Below are 20314 nucleotides of genomic sequence, written 5' to 3' on the forward strand. Positions count from 1 at the left end.
AACAAAGACAACAGTTGAACAGGAAATAAAAATGTGTCATAAAAGAATAAGGAAAACCATTATTTTCCTGAATCAATGGATTTTGGCAGTTTGGCCATTTTGTCATTTTACCGCCAGTATGATACCGTTGTGTTGGCTAACTTGACAGTGAAGTAAGGCAAAAATTTTAAAACCAACAGACATAGACAAGACACGGGACACTCAAAGTGCGCCAGTGCGCCATTTTGATAAACAATAACAATTTGCTTGATGTTTGTTTGTTAGTTTATTTTTCGTACCGGTGAGAGCGTACAATATGGCGTCTTTTCCAATCCTGCCAATCCTGGTCCTGGTTTAAAAAAGTTCGGAAAGCATTTTTTGGTCATATACCATTACCAGATAACCATCTTCTAGCGTTGCGTCCGTTGCGATTTGCGATGCACGTTTAATGTTGTACTGGTTCATACAAATTTGAGTATATTTGACACCGAATCCTCGCCGACAACACATTATACAAAACTTTTTGACGGATTGACAATCGAAGATGGATCCACCTTCAACGATTCCTCGAGAGGGCTCGAAGGAGCCGAGAAAAAGACCGCAAGGTATGAACAATGCAATAATTGACTTTGCCGGGATTTCGACACGCAATTGAGTGCATTGCCGAGTTCTTTTATCTTTCTTCGGCCATTCCCCAAAAATATGTATGTATCTTGCTTGACTCTTCTGCAGTCTGCACTTTGGCTTGCCTTCACGTGACAAGATTTCAATAAATGGAAAAATTACAGTTTTCGCCACCCCTTATTTTCTATGGGATTCTCAGAATTCTCATAAGAACTGGCGAGATGTGTAACCCGGCAGAAACTAACTATGATAATTATGTATTTACATAATATTGCCGCAAAACTTTTGGTTGTCCTTGGACTAACTAATTAGAGACCTTATAATTCACATTAAATATAAAAGGACTCAAGGGCAAAGTACAAAAAGTTAATCTCTATATAATTTGTATGCGTATGGTATCTACATAATATTATCTCTTTTTCATTGCCGTTCATTAAATATTATCAGACCATTTGAGTTTTAAATTTTATAGATCATACATACATACATACCCTGTTATATATTGTTGTTTATTCTTGGCATAGTCATAAACAACAATATGTTTATAACAGGGTAATATATATCTAAAATTAAAAATCAAATGGTCTGGTAATATTTTATGAAAGGCAATGAAAAAGAAAAATTATTATGCACCAAACACATTGAATAAATATATTATGTTTATGTATAAGATATTGATACTTTCAGAAATTAATAGCAGTTATTTCATTCTGTTCAATATAATAGAAGATCAAGACAATGCTTCGGACAACAAACGAGCAATGCTGACCAAGTCCTCGGTGGCCATGCGGATGATGGCCAAAATGGGCTACAAGGAGGGTGGTGGCCTCGGCCGAGAGGAACAAGGAATAACCGCACCTGTGGTCCCTAGCACACAACTTGGACGACGGGGCTTGGGTCTCAAGGTGGCTGGCCTAGAAAGCAAGACTGTAAAATGGGATTGGGACTCCGAGGTGGTTGAGGCGAAGGAGACGCTGAAATGGCTCCCTGGTGCGGAAGTGCCCACTGATCTCTCCCCTAACTGGGTCCAGCTCGGTGAAGAGAAACGCACCATTGACGATGAGGACAAGTATTGCTCCCCTGAGGTTTTGAAGAATGTTCTCAGCGCCAAGTCCGTGTTTGACCAGCTGGACGATGTAGAATTGAGGAAATCTAGAGGAAAATGCAATCCTTTTGAAAGCATTGGAAAAGTATTTTTCCAAAACAGAGCTGCACTTAAAATGGCAAATATTGACGCCGCGTGTGATATGATGTTCACCGATCCAAAGAACAAAGAGGGCCAGAAATCCCTGCCACAAGATCAGCTTCTTTACTTTGCCGACATCTGCGCTGGACCAGGCGGCTTCTCGGAGTATGTGCTTTGGCGGAAGAGTTGGCAAGCCAAGGGCTTTGGCTTCACACTTCGTGGGGGCAATGACTTCAAGCTGGAAGACTTCTACGCAGCAAGTGCGGAGACGTTCGAGCCGTGCTATGGGAAAGACGGAGACGGTAACATCTACAAGCCAGCCAACATTAGCCACTTCCAAGAACATGTACTTGCCAACGCGGGTGGCAAAGGGGTCCATTTCACCATGGCTGACGGAGGCTTCTCCGTCGAAGGCCAGGAGAACATTCAAGAAATCTTATCTCATCGGTTGTACCTGTGTCAATGCTTGGTTGCCCTGAGCATCACACGCCCCGGTGGACATTTTGTGGTCAAGCTGTTTGATCTCTTCACCCCATTCAGTGCTGGTCTAATTTGGTTGATGAGGAGAGCTTTCCGAGAAATCTGCATCTTCAAGCCTAATACAAGTCGGCCAGCTAATTCTGAAAGATATCTAGTTTGCAAGTATGTATGAACTACTTACCATTTAAACCTTTTTCATTTGAGATAAATTCAAAACAATAAACCCATTATTTTAACTTAAACTTTTGAGTTCAAAGCACATCTTCTGTTTTAAGTTGAAATTTAGTAGTGTTTCTTATTGTGCTGATCAACTCACAAATTCCCTCCTTAACCAGTTTCAGCTGCTGTGGTTCTATCCTTAATTTAACAGGCTATTATCCTGTCTGAGAATTGAAGATAGCTCCTACAAAATACTTCCATCTGAATTATAGATATTCCAAAGTTAGATCTAAAAATAGTCCTAAAAACCATTTAAAAGATTTATTTGAAACTTAAAAAATAGTGATTGGCTTTGATGAATGTTTTTATCTGAATCAAAGTCATATTCTTGAATCTATGATATTGATTTGAGACGCGATAGCCTTACCAATCCTTTCTGTCTGCAGGCACAGACTAGATGATGTTTCCGCTGTGAGAAACCTCATGTGGACTGCCAATGAAGAGTTTGAAAAATTAGGAACTGGCAGTGGCAGAGCAGTTGTCACCTTAGTTCCTGAGGATGTTATTGCTGGCGACAAAGAGCTAGTAGAGTACCTGACAACTTCAAACAATGAGCTTGGCCACCGGCAGGCTGTGTCTTTGAACAAAATCAAAGCTTTCTGTCAGGACCCTACCTTGTTCGAGCCAAGACAGGCTGAGATGAGGAAAAGCTGTCTGGATCTGTGGCGCATTCCAGAAAAAAGCCGAACTGTTCCTAGAGTAGAGCGGCCTGAAGCAGTGTTTGCTGGATTCAAATTGGAATATCTACAAAACATCTTTGACTTGACGCCCCCATTTCTGCAAGATATGAAAATGCTGGAGTGGAGGTGCTACGCTATGAATTCAAGACGTACTTCCAAGAAGTGCACTCTGTTTTTAAGTAAGTCCACCTAGTAAAAATTGTACGAATCAAATACTCATGACCATTTATCTTGCAGGCGTCGGACGTGGCAATGTCTACTTTCTAGACAGAGGCAGGTGGAACAACGTTAGCGTTGAAAACGCTAAACTAGACCTCCCTGCAAAGACCCTGGTTTTTGGAGAACTTGTCTCCGAGCTCCGAGGAGAGGCTCGTGCGCAAACCAGCATCAAAGTTTTGCATGTGATGGATGCCCACGTGTTAGGTGGCCGCGTCATTGGCCACCTAAGCTTTGACGAGCGTGTTTATCAATGCAAACTCTTCGCTAAGGCCGTGGACAGACCGACCAGAATCGACCTGACTCGGTTCTACGTTAAGGAAGCGTTCACTTTGGACAACTTGGATTCTCTGTTTGAAAAGCTGAACTCAAAAAGGATCAAGCAGTTCAGTGGGGACCGGAAAATGTGCTTTATGCTTGATGAAAGTGAGGAGAAGTTCTTCATGGTGGGAGGCTTATCTTTCATGAAGGTAGTCGTAGAACCTTGGACTGTAGCATTCAGCAAGTCTGCCTCTCGCAAGTACTGGTTCAACCTAGAGGATGGCACTTCCCTGTTTGAGCGTCCGAACGAGTCAAACCTGTGCTTTGAGGGATCCGTCAATTTGCGGGTGAATTGGTGGTGGGATGACAAAGTCAACCTTGCCATGGGTGATGATGTAAGAAGACTGGACTCAACCATTGTTCACAGAGTCAGCTTGGTTGACAAAATTGAGCGTGAAAAAGTTAGCCTAAGGATGATTTAGGCTATTTTTCTTCATTTGTTTATCAGAAATGATTATAGAAAGACGTTTGGAAATTATTCGCAGGATTAATTAGGTTGATAAAACTTCACATGACGAAGCTAAGAGCTGTTTTCTCTGTTAAGTTGTCAGAATTAAATTGTATTTCAAGATCCTTGGCTCACAGGAAAAATTTGTTAAACCTAATTTCACACAATCTGAGCAGGCTGGTCTAATAATAATTCAATAGACTGTTCACTGTTCCTACTAGTTTTATAGAAGTATGTGAATTTGGTTGGGCTACTTTTTGCAGGGATCATTTGCCTTTCTAAACATGGAAAAGCTTGGCTAAAGGCTTTCTGTGCTTGAATTGGTAGTTCAAGATCCACTGCACAACGGTAATTTTTTATATAATTTTGCGTGAGTAGGCTAACTGAACCAATACGTTTATACCAATCAAATGTATTTCATGATAGTTTGCCTATTTGACTCGCAATCAATAAGTAGGCCTATTACTCTACTTGCTAAACGTACTAAAAATGACTTAATGAATTGCACTGTTGGATTGAACTATAATGTAGAAAATGGAGCCACAAAAATAGTTCCTAAGTATTAAAAATATCCAATTAAAATTAGATTGAATTTCAAGTGGGTTTGCTGAGTTGACTGAATATATTTTGTGATAGACAATAATATAAATACTACAAATTGTGAACAGTTAATTTTATGGTTATTTTACTGAGTGCCCTTAAATGGTGTCTATGCTATGTCAACTGGAAATAAAACTCATTAAGCTGCCAGTATAAATGTTTTAATTATACTAAAATTCATTTTTGGAACAACAAGGTATAAACAAAATAAATAGGGACTTAGCACCACTAACTGTTAACCATCTTCTTTCTGAAGTAACAATTTAGGTAAAAAAACGCATAGAATATTAAAACAATTAAAAAATCTGCATTAAAATGTGCTGGCCGAACGTAAATAATGCACTGCACTATTATGTTGTGCGAGCGATAGAATTAAATCAATTACTTGGCCGAATTTAACTGCTCCCATGCCAACTGTATTGCCCAGATGCTAAGTGGACGCATATAACCAATAGCCCGGTAATACTTTTCTTCGTACAAAGCTTCAGGCGTTTCAAATCCCATTCCTATGCGATCATAAACTGTTTGGTAAATTCCAGCAGCAGTTTTGAAAGACTCTTCCACCATCCCCTAAAAACGAAACAAAATATAATAAAACCCAAATTTCTGTATGTTTAAAATCTACCTCGTGCATCATGACAGCAGCAAGCGCATAAACAGTACCAACCCAAACTTCTTCGCTTTGGATGGTAAATAGATCCTTATTCCCAGAGGGTAACATTCCATTCACAGCCCCCATGGTACCATTTTTGAACTTCATTACGTTGTTGTTAAATATTGTTGTTAGTGCCTTCTTCACGTTTTCTTTTGGAAACACCTGAAGATAATGGACATTGAAGTGATGCATTTCATTACGTTGCAAAATGAACTTGCCTTATCAGTCACCCCACATGCTCGAAGATACCAGTGACCGCATAGCTGATCAGACATAATTGATGAAGAATGAGGTGCTCCGGAGCTGTCAAAGTTGTAATATTCGCCTGCATATATTAAATTTGAGAAAATTAGTGTAATTCTATGACGCGCGGTCACTCACCATTCCAAAGCTTTGCTTCAAAGGCCGCTTTCCCTTTATGTAGAGTGGTTTCGTAGAGTTCGGTCGATTCTCCAAGAGCTCTTCCCATCTCAACCATTGAATGAAGAGAGGCCAGCCACAGACTCCCACAGTACGCACTTTATTTTAAATATAACAAGAGGACTTTTAATTATTTCCCATGGAACATTGCGATCTGACTCGAATTGTTAAGCAATCATAGGCACAAATATTCAATATTTATGAACTCTACGGAAGCTGCCTGTCATCAAACAAGAGAATCAATGACAAGCAAAACTTCAAGACTAACTTGAGGCCCCAATTAAATAAATATATCATTTCATTACTATGAGCATTTTTAGGAGTAGAAGTACCTTGCCCCCGTCATAATCCAACTGTCATATGTTTGGTCTGGAAAGCCTCCGTTCTCAATCAATCCATCGTCGTCCTTGTCCCAAGCCAATGATTTTTGGATCACGGTGCAAGCTTGAGGCCACATGGCCTTTAGATATGCCAAGTCTTTCCACAAAGTAAAGTCTCTAAACACTTGAAGCACAAATTTTGAGTTGAGATCTCGCCAGTCAGCAACATCATGAATTGGGTAAGAATTAATGTTGACAAACGGGTCTTCCTCTGAAAATAAAGTGAGTTCAAAACATCAGTTATGGGCAAACATAAGAAATAAAATTAAGGGGGAATAGTTCTAGCTCCAATATCCCAAGTCATGAAAATTTTTATCATGCACACACAACTACTACTTAGAGCTTTGCCAACAGCTGGGCAAGGATATGCATTGAACTAAATTAGATTGACAGACGAGCAAGACTATTATTAAATCAATTTGTAAGCTTCAATAAGTGCTTTATTAACTTTGTGGTTTCAAATGGACCAACCCATCAAAAAGAGCAATTTTAATCTTAATAATAGTATCTGATGTGTAATCTGGCTATAGGTTATTTTGATGATAGCAAATATTTACCAGGATCTCCAACATCGTGAGGGACAGAGCCAGCTGATTTTCTGATTGCCTTTTGTCCATCATATAAGTGCTTTCTGCGTGAAAGGTCTTCTTTAGAAATTGAGTCCCTGATATCATACTGTAGGACTTTCTGCAGTTGTGGCCACAACTGAGTAAGAGCAAATGAGGCGTAGAAGTGGACATCATAAGTGTTGTACATTCTGTACTCGTGGCCTTCTAAATATCCAAATCGTCCGTACTCCATCCTGATAAAGAAACAATAATGATTGATTAAATAAATTATTTCAAGCACTCCTCTTACCTTGGGTCATCAGCTGGCAATTTTTCGCTCTCGTCAACCTCCACCCAGATTGACCCTCCGTCAGATACAAAGTAAAGCTCGTTGAAAATTGCACTTTTGTACCAATCTGGGAGACCGCTGTGGTTTGATCAAGAGGTAGAGTAATCTTTTTTACTGATGGAAACTTTCACCTGTCATTGAGAATTGGCTCCTGCCATGTTTCTATTTCTTTTTCCCACGATTTGTAGTTCTGAAGAGCATATGCTGCAATCTTTGGCGCGGCCTTACCATCAGACCCAAAATATTTTGTGTAAAACCTGGAACATTTAAGACGCCGATTTTTGGAATGAAATAGATAACTAGGTCAAGGTAGACCTACCGCCGATAAGTCGTCGAGCTGCCAGAGAACTGAACTTGTGGCATGTCCCAGACCAATGCAAATTCTGCTCTTCCTTTGCTGTTGGCTTGAACCGTGTTTTTGCAGCTAACTGCACAACCCACCTCTTCCCTAGCATTTCCTGAGAAATGAGGTTAGAACGATTTTGCAGAGGGGAGCATAAATATACCTGGACGATATTCTTCTGATTTTGTGTTGAGCTCCCCTTTGGTTTGGAGGGGTTGCCAGATTTCATATCCTGGTCCATTTGGGTTGAAGTGCGTCTCTGTGGTAATATTTTCCTACAAGATTAGAGAAGAAAGATAAACAAAAATTTGAAAAAATGAGCAACCAGAGTCACTGACATTGTTTGAACACGCAATGCCGTAAGTACACCTCATAGCCCTTATCACTTGATGGATCATAACGCCCTTGACGTCTCCACCAGCTTCATCAAACGCTTCAGTCCAACAATTTCCTGCACGTCAAATAAAAAACAAACGGCCATTAGAAAGATAAACAAGATAAATATTTTTTTAAGGGCGATGAAATTAATATTTGTGTGTGGTTTTAATGAAAGACCAGCATTATCTATGCGAGTAAATAGAGAATTTAATGCATAATTGTTTTAACTTGTGGTGTTTTTCCTTTTACTTGGTACTAGAAACTACCAAACGTTTCCCAGGTAAGATCAAGAATCTGAATAATCCAATTTACTTTTTCCAAATCAACTAAATTATTTTCATTAAGTGACAAATTATTTTTCTAATTATTTGATTTGATAATTTAAATACTGTAAATTCTAACGATAAAGATTAACCAAGTTTCATTCCGATTAATAGTACACAGTAATAAATAAATAATATTAATTCAAATAAACTCCAAATTGTGACAGGAAGTTCCAACACCAAATCTCAAGGCCCCTTTGTTGATTGATCGTTGAGTTACTTTTTGTATTTCAATCATCCGACACCTACTTCTACATACTGATCTAATTAAAATTATTTTCACACACAAAAATTTATTTAAATGATTGGAAAATTTTGAGCCTTTCACAAAAATGACTAGACAAATAGATAACCATTTATGCATGGTTTCTCTAAAACTCCATATTTTAAAATTAATTAAAAACAAAACCTTTCTTGTCATCTTTCCCTCCAGTTCCATTTTTAAAGGTCATGGTTATGCTGATCTGAAGATCCTCATTGCTGCCGTTTTCAACATCCCAAACAAACACAGCGCAAGGCAAACTACTGTCCTGCAATTTATTAATTTATGTTCCAAAATATCTGGAAAAAAGTAACATTAAAAGTTTACCTTGTAGTTATGAGGTATGACAGGCGAGACTTGGCGGCACGTTAGTGTGACTTTGTGCTCATGTATTTTGTATTCAGTCCATGCACGTGGGTAGAGAGCACAGTATTGAGCATTTGAGCCATCAAATTCCCATTTCCATGAAGATAATCGGTTTGACTTTGGCTTCCTGGTGGATTTGGGATTTAGACAAACTTCTAACTGAGTTGATTATTTTTCACTTGTGAGGAGAAAGGACTTGTTGGTATACTGTCGTTCCCTCACTGTTTCTAATTGTGACAAGAAATTGGTTTGCAGCAAGAACGTGGTACGAGTACATGCCAGGTCTCATTTGGTATCTGCAAAATTCGCCGCGAAAACCACGACCAATCGTGCCTGCACCAATCCCACCGATTGGAGCGCCTGTTAAACAATAGTTTGGGAGAAATTCATGTCAAAATCTCTTGTGTAATGGAATTTAAATAGGGGTGAAAATAACGTTTATATAAATACAGTATTGACAAAATTTTATTATGTATCTTGCATTATTGGCCAGAAGTACTGCCAAAAATATTTTCTTCTGAATTTCTGTTTTAAAATGAAAAAAATAAAGTTGTTTAATACTAACTAGCGGACGCTGACCTCAACCAAAATTAAGTACAATACTCTTTGACAGAGAGATAGCATGGACATGCTTTGTTTTGACAAGATCTGAACTAATATTTTCCCTCAATATTACAACAAAAAGAAATTGTTATCTTGGTTGACAGCAAATAATTATAGTTTGATAACACAAGATTTAGAATAATACATTATTATGATTGACTAGTTCGTCAAAAATTATGTGCTCATGTGAAATTTTAAATCGTTGTTTTACATATTATATGGATTTTTAAATATTAACAGGGATTAAAAATTTCTTCTCACCATATATCTGCTTCCCAGTTTTCATCTTGAAGTAGTTCATCAATGGACGTTTCCCATCTTTTAAAATATTGAGTGCCCATGTCAAATACCTAAAATTGCGAAAATTGCAAAATTAAAGTTTTCATTAAACTCCGTTACAAAATTAGCAAAAAAAACTAACCTCAATCCAAGTGGGATCAGTGGAGGTAACTGTTTAAGTTTTGGCTTCACCCTTTGGTTTCGCCTCTCAGGAAAGACATGGTTGAGTTTCACCTTCCAGCCATAGCCATGCTGAGGCGTAGAGCAGAGCGCCGCTTCCTGTCTACCTGACATGGTCACTCCGCACTAGAAAATACTCAGGACACCGATGTGGCACGGAGCTGGACTTAGCAACTGCTCTGTTGCAGGATTACAGCGATTTTGCATGACGAGTAGCGATTGTAGGGTTGCAGTTGACGTCGCTCTGGTTCAGCTCCACTGGCGTCTAAAATCGTCGTGGATTATAATCACTTTTTTGTATGATTCGTCACTTTATCAGGAAAGCTGCATCACGAACGTACTATCAGCACAGCTGTAATGCATGCTCCTGTGGAGTTTTTGTGGTGTGGTGACTGTCTGATACCTTTAAAAACCACATACACACGCCCCCTTTTTACGGCAAACAAGCGGAGTGAGGGAAAGTCTCCAGTGGAGCTCGGGTGGGTAGTGCAATGGAAAGTTAACTATAATTCATTAATTTTGGAAAATTGGTAACAAAATTTAGATACTTTCTCTGAAAAACAGAATTTCTGAGATAAAAATTTAGCTAAATATTTATTTTGTTAATTTAATTGAAAGATAATTTCTAGAAAAAGATTGGTTCCTCTGCATTGTCAGACAGCTCTGGTTCTAAAATTCCTAACTCCAGTTAAATGTCAACATCCACAGTGTCAACATTAGAGATCGCAGAGGACGCAGAGCGTAGTGTGTAACAAAAAACCCTTAGCTAATGTGAGCTCAATCTTCTGCGGTTTTTGCTGTTTCGTAAGACTTGGTATAGCTTTCTATATTTTCACTTTTCGCCTATGGTGAAATTTTTATCGTTGCCTAATATTAATTACAGCAACCAAAGTGAGGTAGTGATCTGTCTTTGAGGGAAATTTTCAAAAATAATTGTGATGAGCATGTCCGAAGCCACAAGTTTCATCCCTCAATCGGTGTTTTCGATTCCACTTTTGGCAAATAATAGTTCAGCTGTAGACCACGACTTGGCCACAAAGTCTAAAAAAGGTTCGATACATATTGCTATTTAATTTTAAAAAAAGAGAAATTTTCTAAAAAATTTGCAGCAACTGAACGGATCTCGGAAAATATGCACATAGTTGCAAATGAACCATCATTGGCTTTTTACCGTGTGCAGGAGCATGTACGGAAGGCACTTCCTCCAATGGTCAGCAAAAGAGTTGAAGTAAAAAAGCTGAATCAAGAACTACAAGGGAGGTGTTATGATCTGGAATATGCGCTCGGGTATAAACACATTTTAAACGATTGAAAGTCCTTGAATTGTTATCATTTCATGATCCTGTTTCATGTTTGTGGCCTAATTATTTGTACTTATTAAAACTTTTATCTTCTGTACTCAATGAACTTAATTAGTCTCTAATTTTTTTTTTAAATTTTAGGGCAGTGAAATCAATGGAGAGCGCTGAACCTACTTTTAAAAATCTTCAAGATTTGACAAAAAACGCAATTTACTTCAAACAGCAGCTGAAATATGAAGAATCAAGACGGTAATAAAACGCTCAATTAAGAAAATAAATTAATGAAAATAAAATAAGTTTATTTCTGTAAACTAATAAATATTAACATAATTACAGATCAAAAAAGGAACCATCTGTCTACAAACGGCTATCGGCGCACATATCTCAGGAGATCCCTGATTTAGCGGATATTTCAGACGCACTTCGAGAAACTGCTTCTCGAGTCGAGTCAATGATGACGAATGCAAGAAGCAACCCAGGCCCTGCGCCAGCTCCAGTTGCGACTGAAGCCTCCGAAACCAGTGGCTCTACAATTAACCAGCAGACATAAGAACTTTGATATTTTGTGGAGATGGATGGTATAGAAATCAAACATAAAATGCTTGAAGAAACTAAAAATGTACCGTAATTCTTCTAGAGCATCAATGGTGTGCAATGAAAATTTTTATTTATCCTATTTTACTGTGATTCAAATTATGTTATTACGCAATAAATCTAAAATATAAAAGTAATTACACATTTATTGAAAAATACATGATCCTCAAAATGTGAATATGCATTTTTTTAATTTAATTTAGAATTCATAGATGGAATTCTTGCTGATAAAAAATAAGGTTGTATAATATTATATTTTCGCTGGAAAGATAATACATATTGATCATTTTATTCAATTATTGATATTGGATTAATTTTAAAAAAAGCCTAACTATCGGGACCAATTTAACTGTTCAGGGGGCAGATCACGGCAACGCAACCTTGAAACAAAATGGCAACGCTGGACGCAAAAGATTAGCATTGTACAGCGTTTCAAGGTCGAGCTAAAAAAGTGCCGTGATCCGCCCCCAGATTCATAGTTATAGCTATGAAATCGTTTTGGTAGCGGATATACTGCGCATATAGCTCGCCAACAAAGCTCGAAGAAATTAAAATTCCAAAAATTAAAAATGTACTATACGTCAATACATAATATCACAATGAGTAACCTTGGGGATTACTTTTAGTATCAGAAAAGTTAAAACATTAACTTAACTTACGGTTTTGTCCTAATAATTATAGTGATTTTATGGAATAAGACGTGGTGCCTCTATATTTTATAACCATAAAGTCGTAAATTTTTATTACACACACTTTGGATTTTCAATGGTAAAAGCTGTACACAAAATAAAATCCAGATTGGCCTCTACAAGACGAGGCATGAGGCTGATTGTGAGAATCGGCGGGCAATGGTGAGCAAACATATGAATTATAAACTAAAGAGCGAAGGTCACTCTTGATGATATTGGCTTTTTAATTGGATTATTATATTTATTTTTAATTTAGATTAGAGGACCTTTATGGTCTAACTAGTCTCTAATTTAGATGCATTCTAAGATTCATGACTTTGGCAAGAATAAACAATAATAATTATAGATTATGAATTTTGTTAACTGCTTGTGATATTCGTATTATATAGACTGATTTATATATGTTTCTATTGTGATTATAAATTGAAAAAACGTTCAAGATATTAATTTTGCAAAGTTTCCGAAGGTTCCTATAAGTTTAGTTCAAATTCTGTTCTGGTTCTCCTCTTCGCGGGCTCAAGCCGACGAGAGAAATAAATACCGGTATCTAAAAGCCAAGAAACGGTAGTTTGAATTTAGTGTAATTTTATCTGTAAGGCACTCGATACTTTGACATGGTTTTTATATTGTCAATCTGATCTTGCATCGTTTTAAAAAGTTGCATTTTAGGGTCATTATTCATAATAATCTATTCGAGCGTGCAAGTTGATGCGATTCTTCAAACTGCACTGAACTGAATACCGGTTTTCATTGACAATGATCATCTGTTGATCATTGATTTGATGCTGACGTTTTGTTTATATCGGCTGGTCGTTCGCTTGCTGCCTGTGCCTGTGGCTGTCGGCCGTCGACTGTAGGATATTAGGCGTCTCTAATATCCTTAGTCGACTGCTTGATAGGAAGAAAATTTGACGTTAGTGATGTTTATGATGTGAAGAATGTGAGCACTATAAATATAATATACTTGGTAATGATACATACAATACTCGTCTTGTTCTTTTGTTTCGAACACTGTCAAAACAAAGATACATACATCGTATTAAATTATTTTTATTTTACAACTATGCTCTAAAAAAGCTGCCCATCATCTCCAGCTTCATAAATTTGCGAACAGCTTAAATATATTAATAAGATGTTCACGTAATTTATTGTATCGTTTAGCTAAATAAGAATGGTTCGAAAATGTTGATCCCGATATGTAGATATGTACTTATTCAGACACTTGGATTCTGTTTATATAGATTGGCTGCATGAAAAGGTTAAAGCACCATGGCGAGTTCCAGTGTCAACAATGCCGAGGAGCCTATGCTACTTGATGATGACATCGTCTCTAACGATCCTATTCCAGTGCGAAAAATCCCTCCGCTAAACTTGGTGATTAGACTCAGGCACCGCGAGATCCACGGGCGCAGCATGAAGTCGCCCAAAAGTCCTCAGAATCTCACCCGGGACTTTTATCAAAGCGTGTTCCCGAACTTGACGCTCGCTAATGTCGATACGCCGCCGGTTTTCCTCAGAAAGTTCAACCCGATTGGAAGCCACCTGCTCGCATTTTCCTCGGACCAAACAAGTATTGAGATCTACAAGTACCTTGGACCGTCAGCTGCTGGTTCAGCGTTACACAAGTATGTGTGGGGGCACGAGAGAGACACTTTCACATAAATGATTATTATTTAGAGGCAGTGTTCGCCAACCAGTTCACTCAAAAAAGTCTCTATTTTTTCTCAAAATCAAAATCTAACCTACATAATTTAATGGAAATAGTATTGAAATAGCGATAAAATGTTTTTTTGTGCTCATTATTATTGGGACATTAAATTTGCAAGGCCGCATTACCATTCTCAACTATCTTATTAGAAAAAGCTTTATTTTCATGAAGAAAATTGCAATATCTAGGGTTCTTAAAACATCCGTGTTTCCGTTTCCAAACTCTGACTACAAGTTTTAATGAGTATATCTTTCCGTTTCAGGTTTAATGGAGATTGCGTGGACTTTGCGGAATTCAATCGGAACCAGAACAGGATCAACATTTTCGAATTGTTCTTCAAGCGAAAATGGATGGTGAATTTGGCTCAAAGTGGCGAACAGCTGAATCGAGAGTGCAGCCTCTTCACGGACGACTCCAAATACGTGATTGTTTGCTCATCTGCGTTTGTGGATGGCAACAGTGGCGACCAGCAGCAGAGCAGTTTCTTCAACGTCTACTCAAATAATGAAGCTGTTACACCACACAACAGTTTTCGACTGGAAGACTACACAATCTTCCTTGTGGACATTGAAAACGGCCGATTATGTGATACAATTAGCTTCAAGACTGACAAAATCTACCTATCTCACAACCAAGGCATTTATCTACTCAATGATACCTTAGCCGTTCTCTCAGTGCAGCACCAGTCTATTTATTTGCTCAAACTGTTAAATGGAAAGTTCCTTCCTGTACAGAAAATAGGCCGGTTTTGTTTCCCTGGTGACGAAGAGCAGCTTCTCTCCATTGTGCCCTCTGCTGTGCCACCCTACCGAGAAGCCACCATCAACTCCCTCAAACACAGGTTGCTCGCCTTCTTATACCACAAGGCCAAGGACGCATCACAACAGATGGGCACTCTGTATGAGCTGAGAAAGTTTTACCAATATTTCGATCACATACGCTCGCTGAAACTTTGGAAGATGCAGCTGCTTGACGAGGATCACTTGCTGATGAAGTACGCGGACGAAGATGTCGTGACAATGAAGACTCTTGAACCAAACAGTGCCACGTCTTTTTTTGTGGTCTACAACATTTCCAAAGCCACTGTACTTGCTGTGTATGAAAATAGTGCTGAAGAAATGCTTGCCTTGTTGGAGAACTTCTGTGATTATTTTAGAAATACTAAAATGCACAAGAACTTTGCTTGCTCGCCATCAAATAGTATCCATGCCAGGTAAAACCTAACTATCACTCTTTAATCAAATATAACAGACACCTCAGACACCTATTGATAGATGCCATGAAGGCAAAAACATGGGGCGTTGTCATATATTTTTCAGTTGAAGTTAAATGCAGCTTCTTTGGTGTATATTAAGCTGTTTATTTTTCCGTAATGCTAAATAAATATGCGGCTAAAGAGTAATACTCAGTCCCCAGACGGGACACGAGGCTCTTAAAGTAGGGCTTCAACCAGCAGCCGACATATCTATACAGCCAAGGAAGCTGAATTTAATTTTAACTGAATAGCAGACTTACATTTAAACTTCACTAATTGTCGTGATACTCTTTGGCCTGAAACGGTGGTTCTTGACTTGTCGGCCCGGCCCGGGCGCTTGGTCATGGTGCCTCTGCGGTCAGTGGCAGGCCAAAGAGTGTCACAACACTAATGCAACTTCTAAATCATGGTTTAATGGGATTTTTTATTTAAATTAAACGCATAAATTTTTCAGATTGATCCGTAAAAATACTTCTATTGATTAACTGGTTTTAGATAAATTTTCGTCCACTTCAAGTTTTTCCCACAGATTTTGCCTGAAGTCAATTTTTGCAATTTTTTAGGCATATAATGCAACGATTGAAACAAACTATTGTGAGTGCGAGGTTCGGAGGCCCAACTGAAGCTATCAGGAGACTGCTCTGCCAGCTGCCCGTCAGCGCCCAGTCTTTTACGAGCTCACCCTACTTGGATAATTCCCTTTTTAGCTACGATGAGAAGCGAGTGTCCATGATGGAAAGACCGAAGTGCTGTGGCGAATACCCAATAAGGTACAGAAAAATTGGAACAAGAATTTCATCAATGAATTGTTTTAAAAATTATTCACAGGTTTTATGGAAGAGATTGTGGGCTTCTCAAATTCAGGATGCATGCAGGGATAATGAACGCAAACATGGGAGCTCCCAGAATTTCAAGAAGACTTGTAGCTTTCATTTTCCACCCTACAGACCCATTTGCTATCAGTGTTCAAAGATCAAATAATGCAGAATATATTGTCAGTTTTCATGTCCGACACAACTTTAGTCATGTAATGTCTGAATGGGATGATTACTAACTGTTTGAACGATCAGTCTCTGTATTACATAATAATTAAAGTATCATGAAATGATAATTTATGAATTAAAATTTGTTGAACAAATATTTAGCTGGGAAGACTTGAATAAAATTTAAGTTTCCCATAGATGAAGGCTTTTTATTGTTATTTTTTTACTTGTTTACAATATGTAGATTGGTTAAAGTTAACTTCAAGCAAATAATAATTTTACTGGAGTATTTCAGTGATATAACTACAAATGAAAAAACGCATTTTTAAATAATGATTTTAAATCATCCATATCTTTAGCTTTTTGCTCTAATAATAGGGTGTACGAAAAACGCAAAAAAGGAAAGAATAAATAGTAGGAAGTTCATGTTCTTTCAATGAGACACACTTAATTATATATTACAATTAGTCTTGTGCAAACACAAGAAACAATTAAGATTGATTAAAAAAATCCTTTTCCCGAAAATCGTGTTCGCGCTGGTGTTCCCGCACTGGCACATAACACCACGCCCCCCTTTTAAGTGTTTTTTCTCATCATCAGCACGGTGCACGCAGGTCGCACTCGATCTCTGGGTGTTCCGCGTTTGCTTTAGATTCTTTCAATTGTTGTACCGAAATACTGCCTGAAACCTACACAAAAGTCTAGCGCTGGTTTCCTTTTTTCTCGTACTTCAGTCCTAGCGAATTTCTAAGTATGTCGCTGAGGCAGCGGCTTTTGCCAGTATCTGCGCGTGGCAGCGAGCGGCAAAAGCCTGGCAACGAAAATGCCAGGGCGGTAAATACCAGTATCTGCGTGTTTCCAATTTTTTCAGGAGCATCAAAAAACCGGTTTACCACAACACAGCAACAGATAGAATGAAAATTTGTCTATATTTTGTATCTGCACTATCATCCGGTTATTTTCATATGCTTTACCGATCATCAATATGCCTTATCTGCAGGATTCACTTGCTCGAACAAGGCAATGTCGGGGGCATTTATCGTTGCCACTTGGTTTCCACGTGATAATAATGTTTTACAGACATGCTATTAAATTTTTATGGAAAGTTTAATATATTTTTATGGATATTTATTATTTCATTCATTTTATTTATTAAATTTCGGGGTCAACCTAATACACAGTCATATGACACTTTTCGACTTTTTGTTTTCTTTGCATCTCCAAATCTCGGGTTCTAACCATCAGAATCTTAAAAACTACCCACCGTTAGACTTGTCTTGACCTCCCCTGACCAGCTAAAGGGTTTAAGGGTGCTTACCCCCATCCCCCTTCATCCCCATATTGATACTATTTCGATAATAAAATTTTTAGCATGCATCCTCTGGCCTTAAAAATATGTTTCAAATTGTCTAAAACTCCTTCTAAACTAACACCCCATCCCTTCTTTCAAACCGAAACAGACCAAATATTTAAAAAAGCACATTAAATACAAAATCCGAGAGCTTTAAAATGTTTTTCTTTTTTTAAGGGGGTTGACGTATAGCAACTTAGGGATGGAGGGTAAGCACCCGCAAACCCTTTAGCTGGTCAGGGGAGATCGAGACGAGTCCAACGGTGGGTAGTTTTCGCTATTCTGATGTTTAGAACCCGAGATTTAGAGTTGCAAAAGTAACATCATGCGCGCCTGGGCATGAGTTACTAGTTGGCTGTATTATTGTTCTGGTTATTCTATTCACCCAAAAGATGGCTTCCTATGTTTGTAATGATGTAAAATTTTGTCAGGACGTCGGTCATCCCGAACAAAAACGATTTCGAGCGAAATCGTGTTTGGCAACGAAATGCAGATACTGGTATTTACCGCCCTGGCATTTTCGTTGCCAGGCTTTTGCCGCTCGCTGCCACGCGCAGATACTGGCAATAGCCGCTGCCTCAGCGATGTATCATAACAATGCGGCTTCTATTTTTTCGTGTCTTATTCTCAATTGAAAAATATTGCTCAAATCAATCGTTGTTTATAATTGTGTGAATTAAGTTTCTGACACAAACACGATGGATTTGTAGCTTAACATTACAATAAACACTTACATCAGCTCAATATAATTTTTGTCCCTAAATTACCTATTCGTTTTTGCAGAGATTCTTCTCACTCAAGATGTCCACACCGATGACCTTAGACGTGTGGGCTGGAGATTGGGGACTTCCGTCTGTTGACATTCAATGCATCAGGATTATGGTATATACAGCTAGCACTCAAATACATTACTTATGTCTGAAATGGTAAATCATATAATATTTTGCAGATGTACGCTCGAATATGTGGAGCACCAGTCCAGTGCCGAACCGTCCGAACCCCTTTCTTTTCACCCTCTGGAAAGCTTCCTGTGTTCCGGCATGGCAGCCATACACTGACCAATTTTGACGACATTGCAGCTTATTTGCACAGAAAGGTGTTTATATTTTTCTGGACTTTCAGGAATTGAATAGTGGATTTTGAATGCATTTTACTTTTTACACTTTTTCTGATCAGCACTCACACATTATTGATTTTCTCTATAATTATTAGTTATATGCAGCGCCATAGCATTTGGCCAAGAATCATTAAGTGTTGTTGGAAGGTGCGAGTCTAAAATATTCCATATTTTATTAAATAATTTGTCCTCTTTTATTAACCGTCCACGTAAATTTGTGGCCAAAATTATATAATACAGATTTGATATGAACAGGACTTAACTTTCATACAAGGCTGTCAAAATATCAAAAGCTGAATGGTTACTGAATCAGCTCTACAAATATTTTAATCCATAGCATTTTTGGTTATTTATGTTCCAGAATTTTGGTCCCACACAACTTGTAGAATCACAGAGGTGTGAAACAGTGTCATACGCAGCTTACCTTGAGGAGAAGTTACTCCCTGCTCTGCTTCACATCTGGTTTGTAATCTAAGACCTACACACATTTTTTAATCATTCTTCGTTCTTGTAGAAGTGCACTTAGGGATCAAAATATCCTTGATAAAAAGATGCTTTAATTATTAATAGGTGGGTGAATGAAAAAAACTACATTGAGCTCACCCGACCTTGGTATGCCAAAGCACTCCGACTACCTTTTAACTTTTACTACCCAGGAAGGTATGAACAAGACGCGAAACTCAGGTTACAATCCTGTTACAATGGAACTCCTGATGAAATTGAAACTCAGGTAATATTGACTATAGGTTAAAATCCATGTAAAATTGAAACACCAAATTTAATTTGAAACAGGTATATAATGATGCAGAACAATGCTTGAATAGTCTCTCACAAAAACTTGGGGATAGCCAATATTTTGGAGGCAACTGTCCCTTCGCCCTTGATGCAACCATATTTGCGTACCTTGCACCTTTGCTGCGTGCACCATTTCCCTCAAATCGACTGCAAAACCACTTGAAGAATTGCAGAACCCTAGTCGAGTTTTGCAAGCGTGTGAGCCAGCTGTACTTCGAAAATTCGTTTAACAGTAACTTTTAGAGCACCCATCTACAAGTTTGAGAGCTTATTTTTTCTTTGCTATTTGTAGAGTATGATGCTGAGAAGAAGAAAGCTGAGGCCGTTAAAAAGGAAACGGACGAAGACTTTCCAAACCAAAAAAGAAACTGGCTAGGTGCTGCAATATTTGCCACCGCTGCTATGACTGGATACTTGTTTAGTCAGGGAATGCTTCAGGTAAATCATTCTCTGTGTAAGACAGAGAGGTTCTAACTTTCAGATAATCTTTCCAGATTTCCCTTCAGCCGCAGAAAAGCTCTGCTAAACGCGAGTTGGGCGATGACTACGAGGAAATTTATCTTCATGAGGATACTTAATATACTCCGTTCATTCCTGTTCAGCTAGTCTTTTTCTTTATCGACTGCCAATAAAGTTGTGACAAAGGTATTTGGTGAAATTTTTCTACACTTAACCATGATGT

General features: G+C 38.2%; 5 protein-coding genes across 7 annotated transcripts; 4 read left to right on the plus strand and 1 right to left on the minus strand.

Moving 5' to 3' along the window:
- The first annotated feature begins 348 nt into the window (after positions 1-348).
- Positions 349-4903, plus strand: LOC135935055 (cap-specific mRNA (nucleoside-2'-O-)-methyltransferase 1-like). Its single transcript, XM_065477112.1, has 4 exons — positions 349-584; positions 1330-2431; positions 2875-3347; positions 3406-4903. The coding sequence occupies exons 1-4, from the start codon at positions 524-526 to the stop codon at positions 4125-4127; spliced, it is 2358 nt and encodes a 785-aa protein (XP_065333184.1). The 5' UTR covers positions 349-523; the 3' UTR covers positions 4128-4903.
- Positions 4899-10214, minus strand: LOC135935054 (non-lysosomal glucosylceramidase). Its single transcript, XM_065477111.1, has 16 exons — positions 9802-10214; positions 9642-9730; positions 8957-9137; positions 8739-8904; positions 8559-8679; positions 7787-7899; positions 7612-7723; positions 7425-7563; positions 7237-7362; positions 7067-7183; positions 6766-7010; positions 6161-6419; positions 5790-5926; positions 5627-5733; positions 5379-5570; positions 4899-5323 (listed from the first exon to the last, which is right to left on the minus strand). Exons 1-16 carry the CDS (start codon positions 9951-9953, stop codon positions 5135-5137), a joined length of 2445 nt encoding a protein of 814 aa, XP_065333183.1. The 5' UTR covers positions 9954-10214; the 3' UTR covers positions 4899-5134.
- A 287-nt stretch (positions 10215-10501) lies between these two features.
- LOC135935058 (BLOC-1-related complex subunit 8 homolog) lies at positions 10502-11871 on the plus strand. Of its 2 annotated transcripts, XM_065477118.1 has the most exons (5): positions 10502-10653; positions 10723-10889; positions 10949-11126; positions 11282-11389; positions 11477-11871. In XM_065477118.1, the coding sequence occupies exons 2-5, from the start codon at positions 10778-10780 to the stop codon at positions 11688-11690; spliced, it is 612 nt and encodes a 203-aa protein (XP_065333190.1). In that variant the 5' UTR covers positions 10502-10653; positions 10723-10777; the 3' UTR covers positions 11691-11871. The 2 variants fall into 2 exon arrangements, with proteins under 2 accessions (XP_065333190.1, XP_065333189.1); XM_065477117.1 differs by having other exon boundaries at positions 10571-10889.
- Positions 11872-13219: 1348 nt separating this feature from the next.
- On the plus strand, positions 13220-16566 carry abo (de-etiolated protein 1 abo). Of its 2 annotated transcripts, none has more exons than XM_065478781.1 (5): positions 13220-13363; positions 13665-14048; positions 14394-15344; positions 15950-16156; positions 16215-16566. In XM_065478781.1, the coding sequence occupies exons 2-5, from the start codon at positions 13693-13695 to the stop codon at positions 16438-16440; spliced, it is 1740 nt and encodes a 579-aa protein (XP_065334853.1). In that variant the 5' UTR covers positions 13220-13363; positions 13665-13692; the 3' UTR covers positions 16441-16566. The 2 variants fall into 2 exon arrangements, with proteins under 2 accessions (XP_065334853.1, XP_065334852.1); XM_065478780.1 differs by having other exon boundaries at positions 13226-13390.
- Positions 16567-16961: 395 nt separating this feature from the next.
- LOC135936096 (metaxin-1) lies at positions 16962-20280 on the plus strand. The gene is made up of 8 exons (XM_065478782.1): positions 16962-17120; positions 18504-18602; positions 18670-18816; positions 19199-19299; positions 19408-19567; positions 19630-19864; positions 19925-20070; positions 20127-20280. The coding sequence occupies exons 2-8, from the start codon at positions 18522-18524 to the stop codon at positions 20208-20210; spliced, it is 954 nt and encodes a 317-aa protein (XP_065334854.1). The 5' UTR covers positions 16962-17120; positions 18504-18521; the 3' UTR covers positions 20211-20280.
- Positions 20281-20314: the final 34 nt, after the last annotated feature.

The sequence above is a fragment of the Cloeon dipterum genome, chromosome 2 (assembly GCF_949628265.1).
Source record: "Cloeon dipterum chromosome 2, ieCloDipt1.1, whole genome shotgun sequence".
Classification (NCBI taxonomy): Eukaryota; Metazoa; Arthropoda; class Insecta; order Ephemeroptera; family Baetidae; genus Cloeon; species Cloeon dipterum.

Excerpts from the sequence above, each read along its gene's own strand:
- LOC135935055 (XM_065477112.1), top strand. The coding sequence starts at position 524 with ATGGATCCACCTTCAACGATTCCTCGAGAGGGCTCGAAGGAGCCGAGA. Across the intron at positions 585-1,329 it reads GCCGAGAAAAAGACCGCAAG|AAGATCAAGACAATGCTTCG; the intron begins GTATGAACAATG and ends TCAATATAATAG. Across the intron at positions 2,432-2,874 it reads GAAAGATATCTAGTTTGCAA|GCACAGACTAGATGATGTTT; the intron begins GTATGTATGAAC and ends TTCTGTCTGCAG.
- LOC135935054 (XM_065477111.1), bottom strand. The coding sequence starts at position 9,953 with ATGTCAGGTAGACAGGAAGCGGCGCTCTGCTCTACGCCTCAGCATGGC. Across the intron at positions 9,731-9,801 it reads CTGATCCCACTTGGATTGAG|GTATTTGACATGGGCACTCA; the intron begins GTTAGTTTTTTT and ends TCGCAATTTTAG. Across the intron at positions 7,900-8,558 it reads AGGGAAAGATGACAAGAAAG|GAAATTGTTGGACTGAAGCG; the intron begins GTTTTGTTTTTA and ends TTTGACGTGCAG.
- LOC135936096 (XM_065478782.1), top strand. The coding sequence starts at position 18,522 with ATGTCCACACCGATGACCTTAGACGTGTGGGCTGGAGATTGGGGACTT. Across the intron at positions 19,300-19,407 it reads CCTGCTCTGCTTCACATCTG|GTGGGTGAATGAAAAAAACT; the intron begins GTTTGTAATCTA and ends AATTATTAATAG. Across the intron at positions 19,865-19,924 it reads CTTCGAAAATTCGTTTAACA|AGTATGATGCTGAGAAGAAG; the intron begins GTAACTTTTAGA and ends TGCTATTTGTAG.
- abo (XM_065478781.1), top strand. The coding sequence starts at position 13,693 with ATGGCGAGTTCCAGTGTCAACAATGCCGAGGAGCCTATGCTACTTGAT. Across the intron at positions 14,049-14,393 it reads GCTGGTTCAGCGTTACACAA|GTTTAATGGAGATTGCGTGG; the intron begins GTATGTGTGGGG and ends TTTCCGTTTCAG. Across the intron at positions 15,345-15,949 it reads TCAAATAGTATCCATGCCAG|GCATATAATGCAACGATTGA; the intron begins GTAAAACCTAAC and ends GCAATTTTTTAG.
- LOC135935058 (XM_065477118.1), top strand. The coding sequence starts at position 10,778 with ATGAGCATGTCCGAAGCCACAAGTTTCATCCCTCAATCGGTGTTTTCG. Across the intron at positions 11,127-11,281 it reads GATCTGGAATATGCGCTCGG|GGCAGTGAAATCAATGGAGA; the intron begins GTATAAACACAT and ends TTTAAATTTTAG. Across the intron at positions 11,390-11,476 it reads AAATATGAAGAATCAAGACG|ATCAAAAAAGGAACCATCTG; the intron begins GTAATAAAACGC and ends ACATAATTACAG.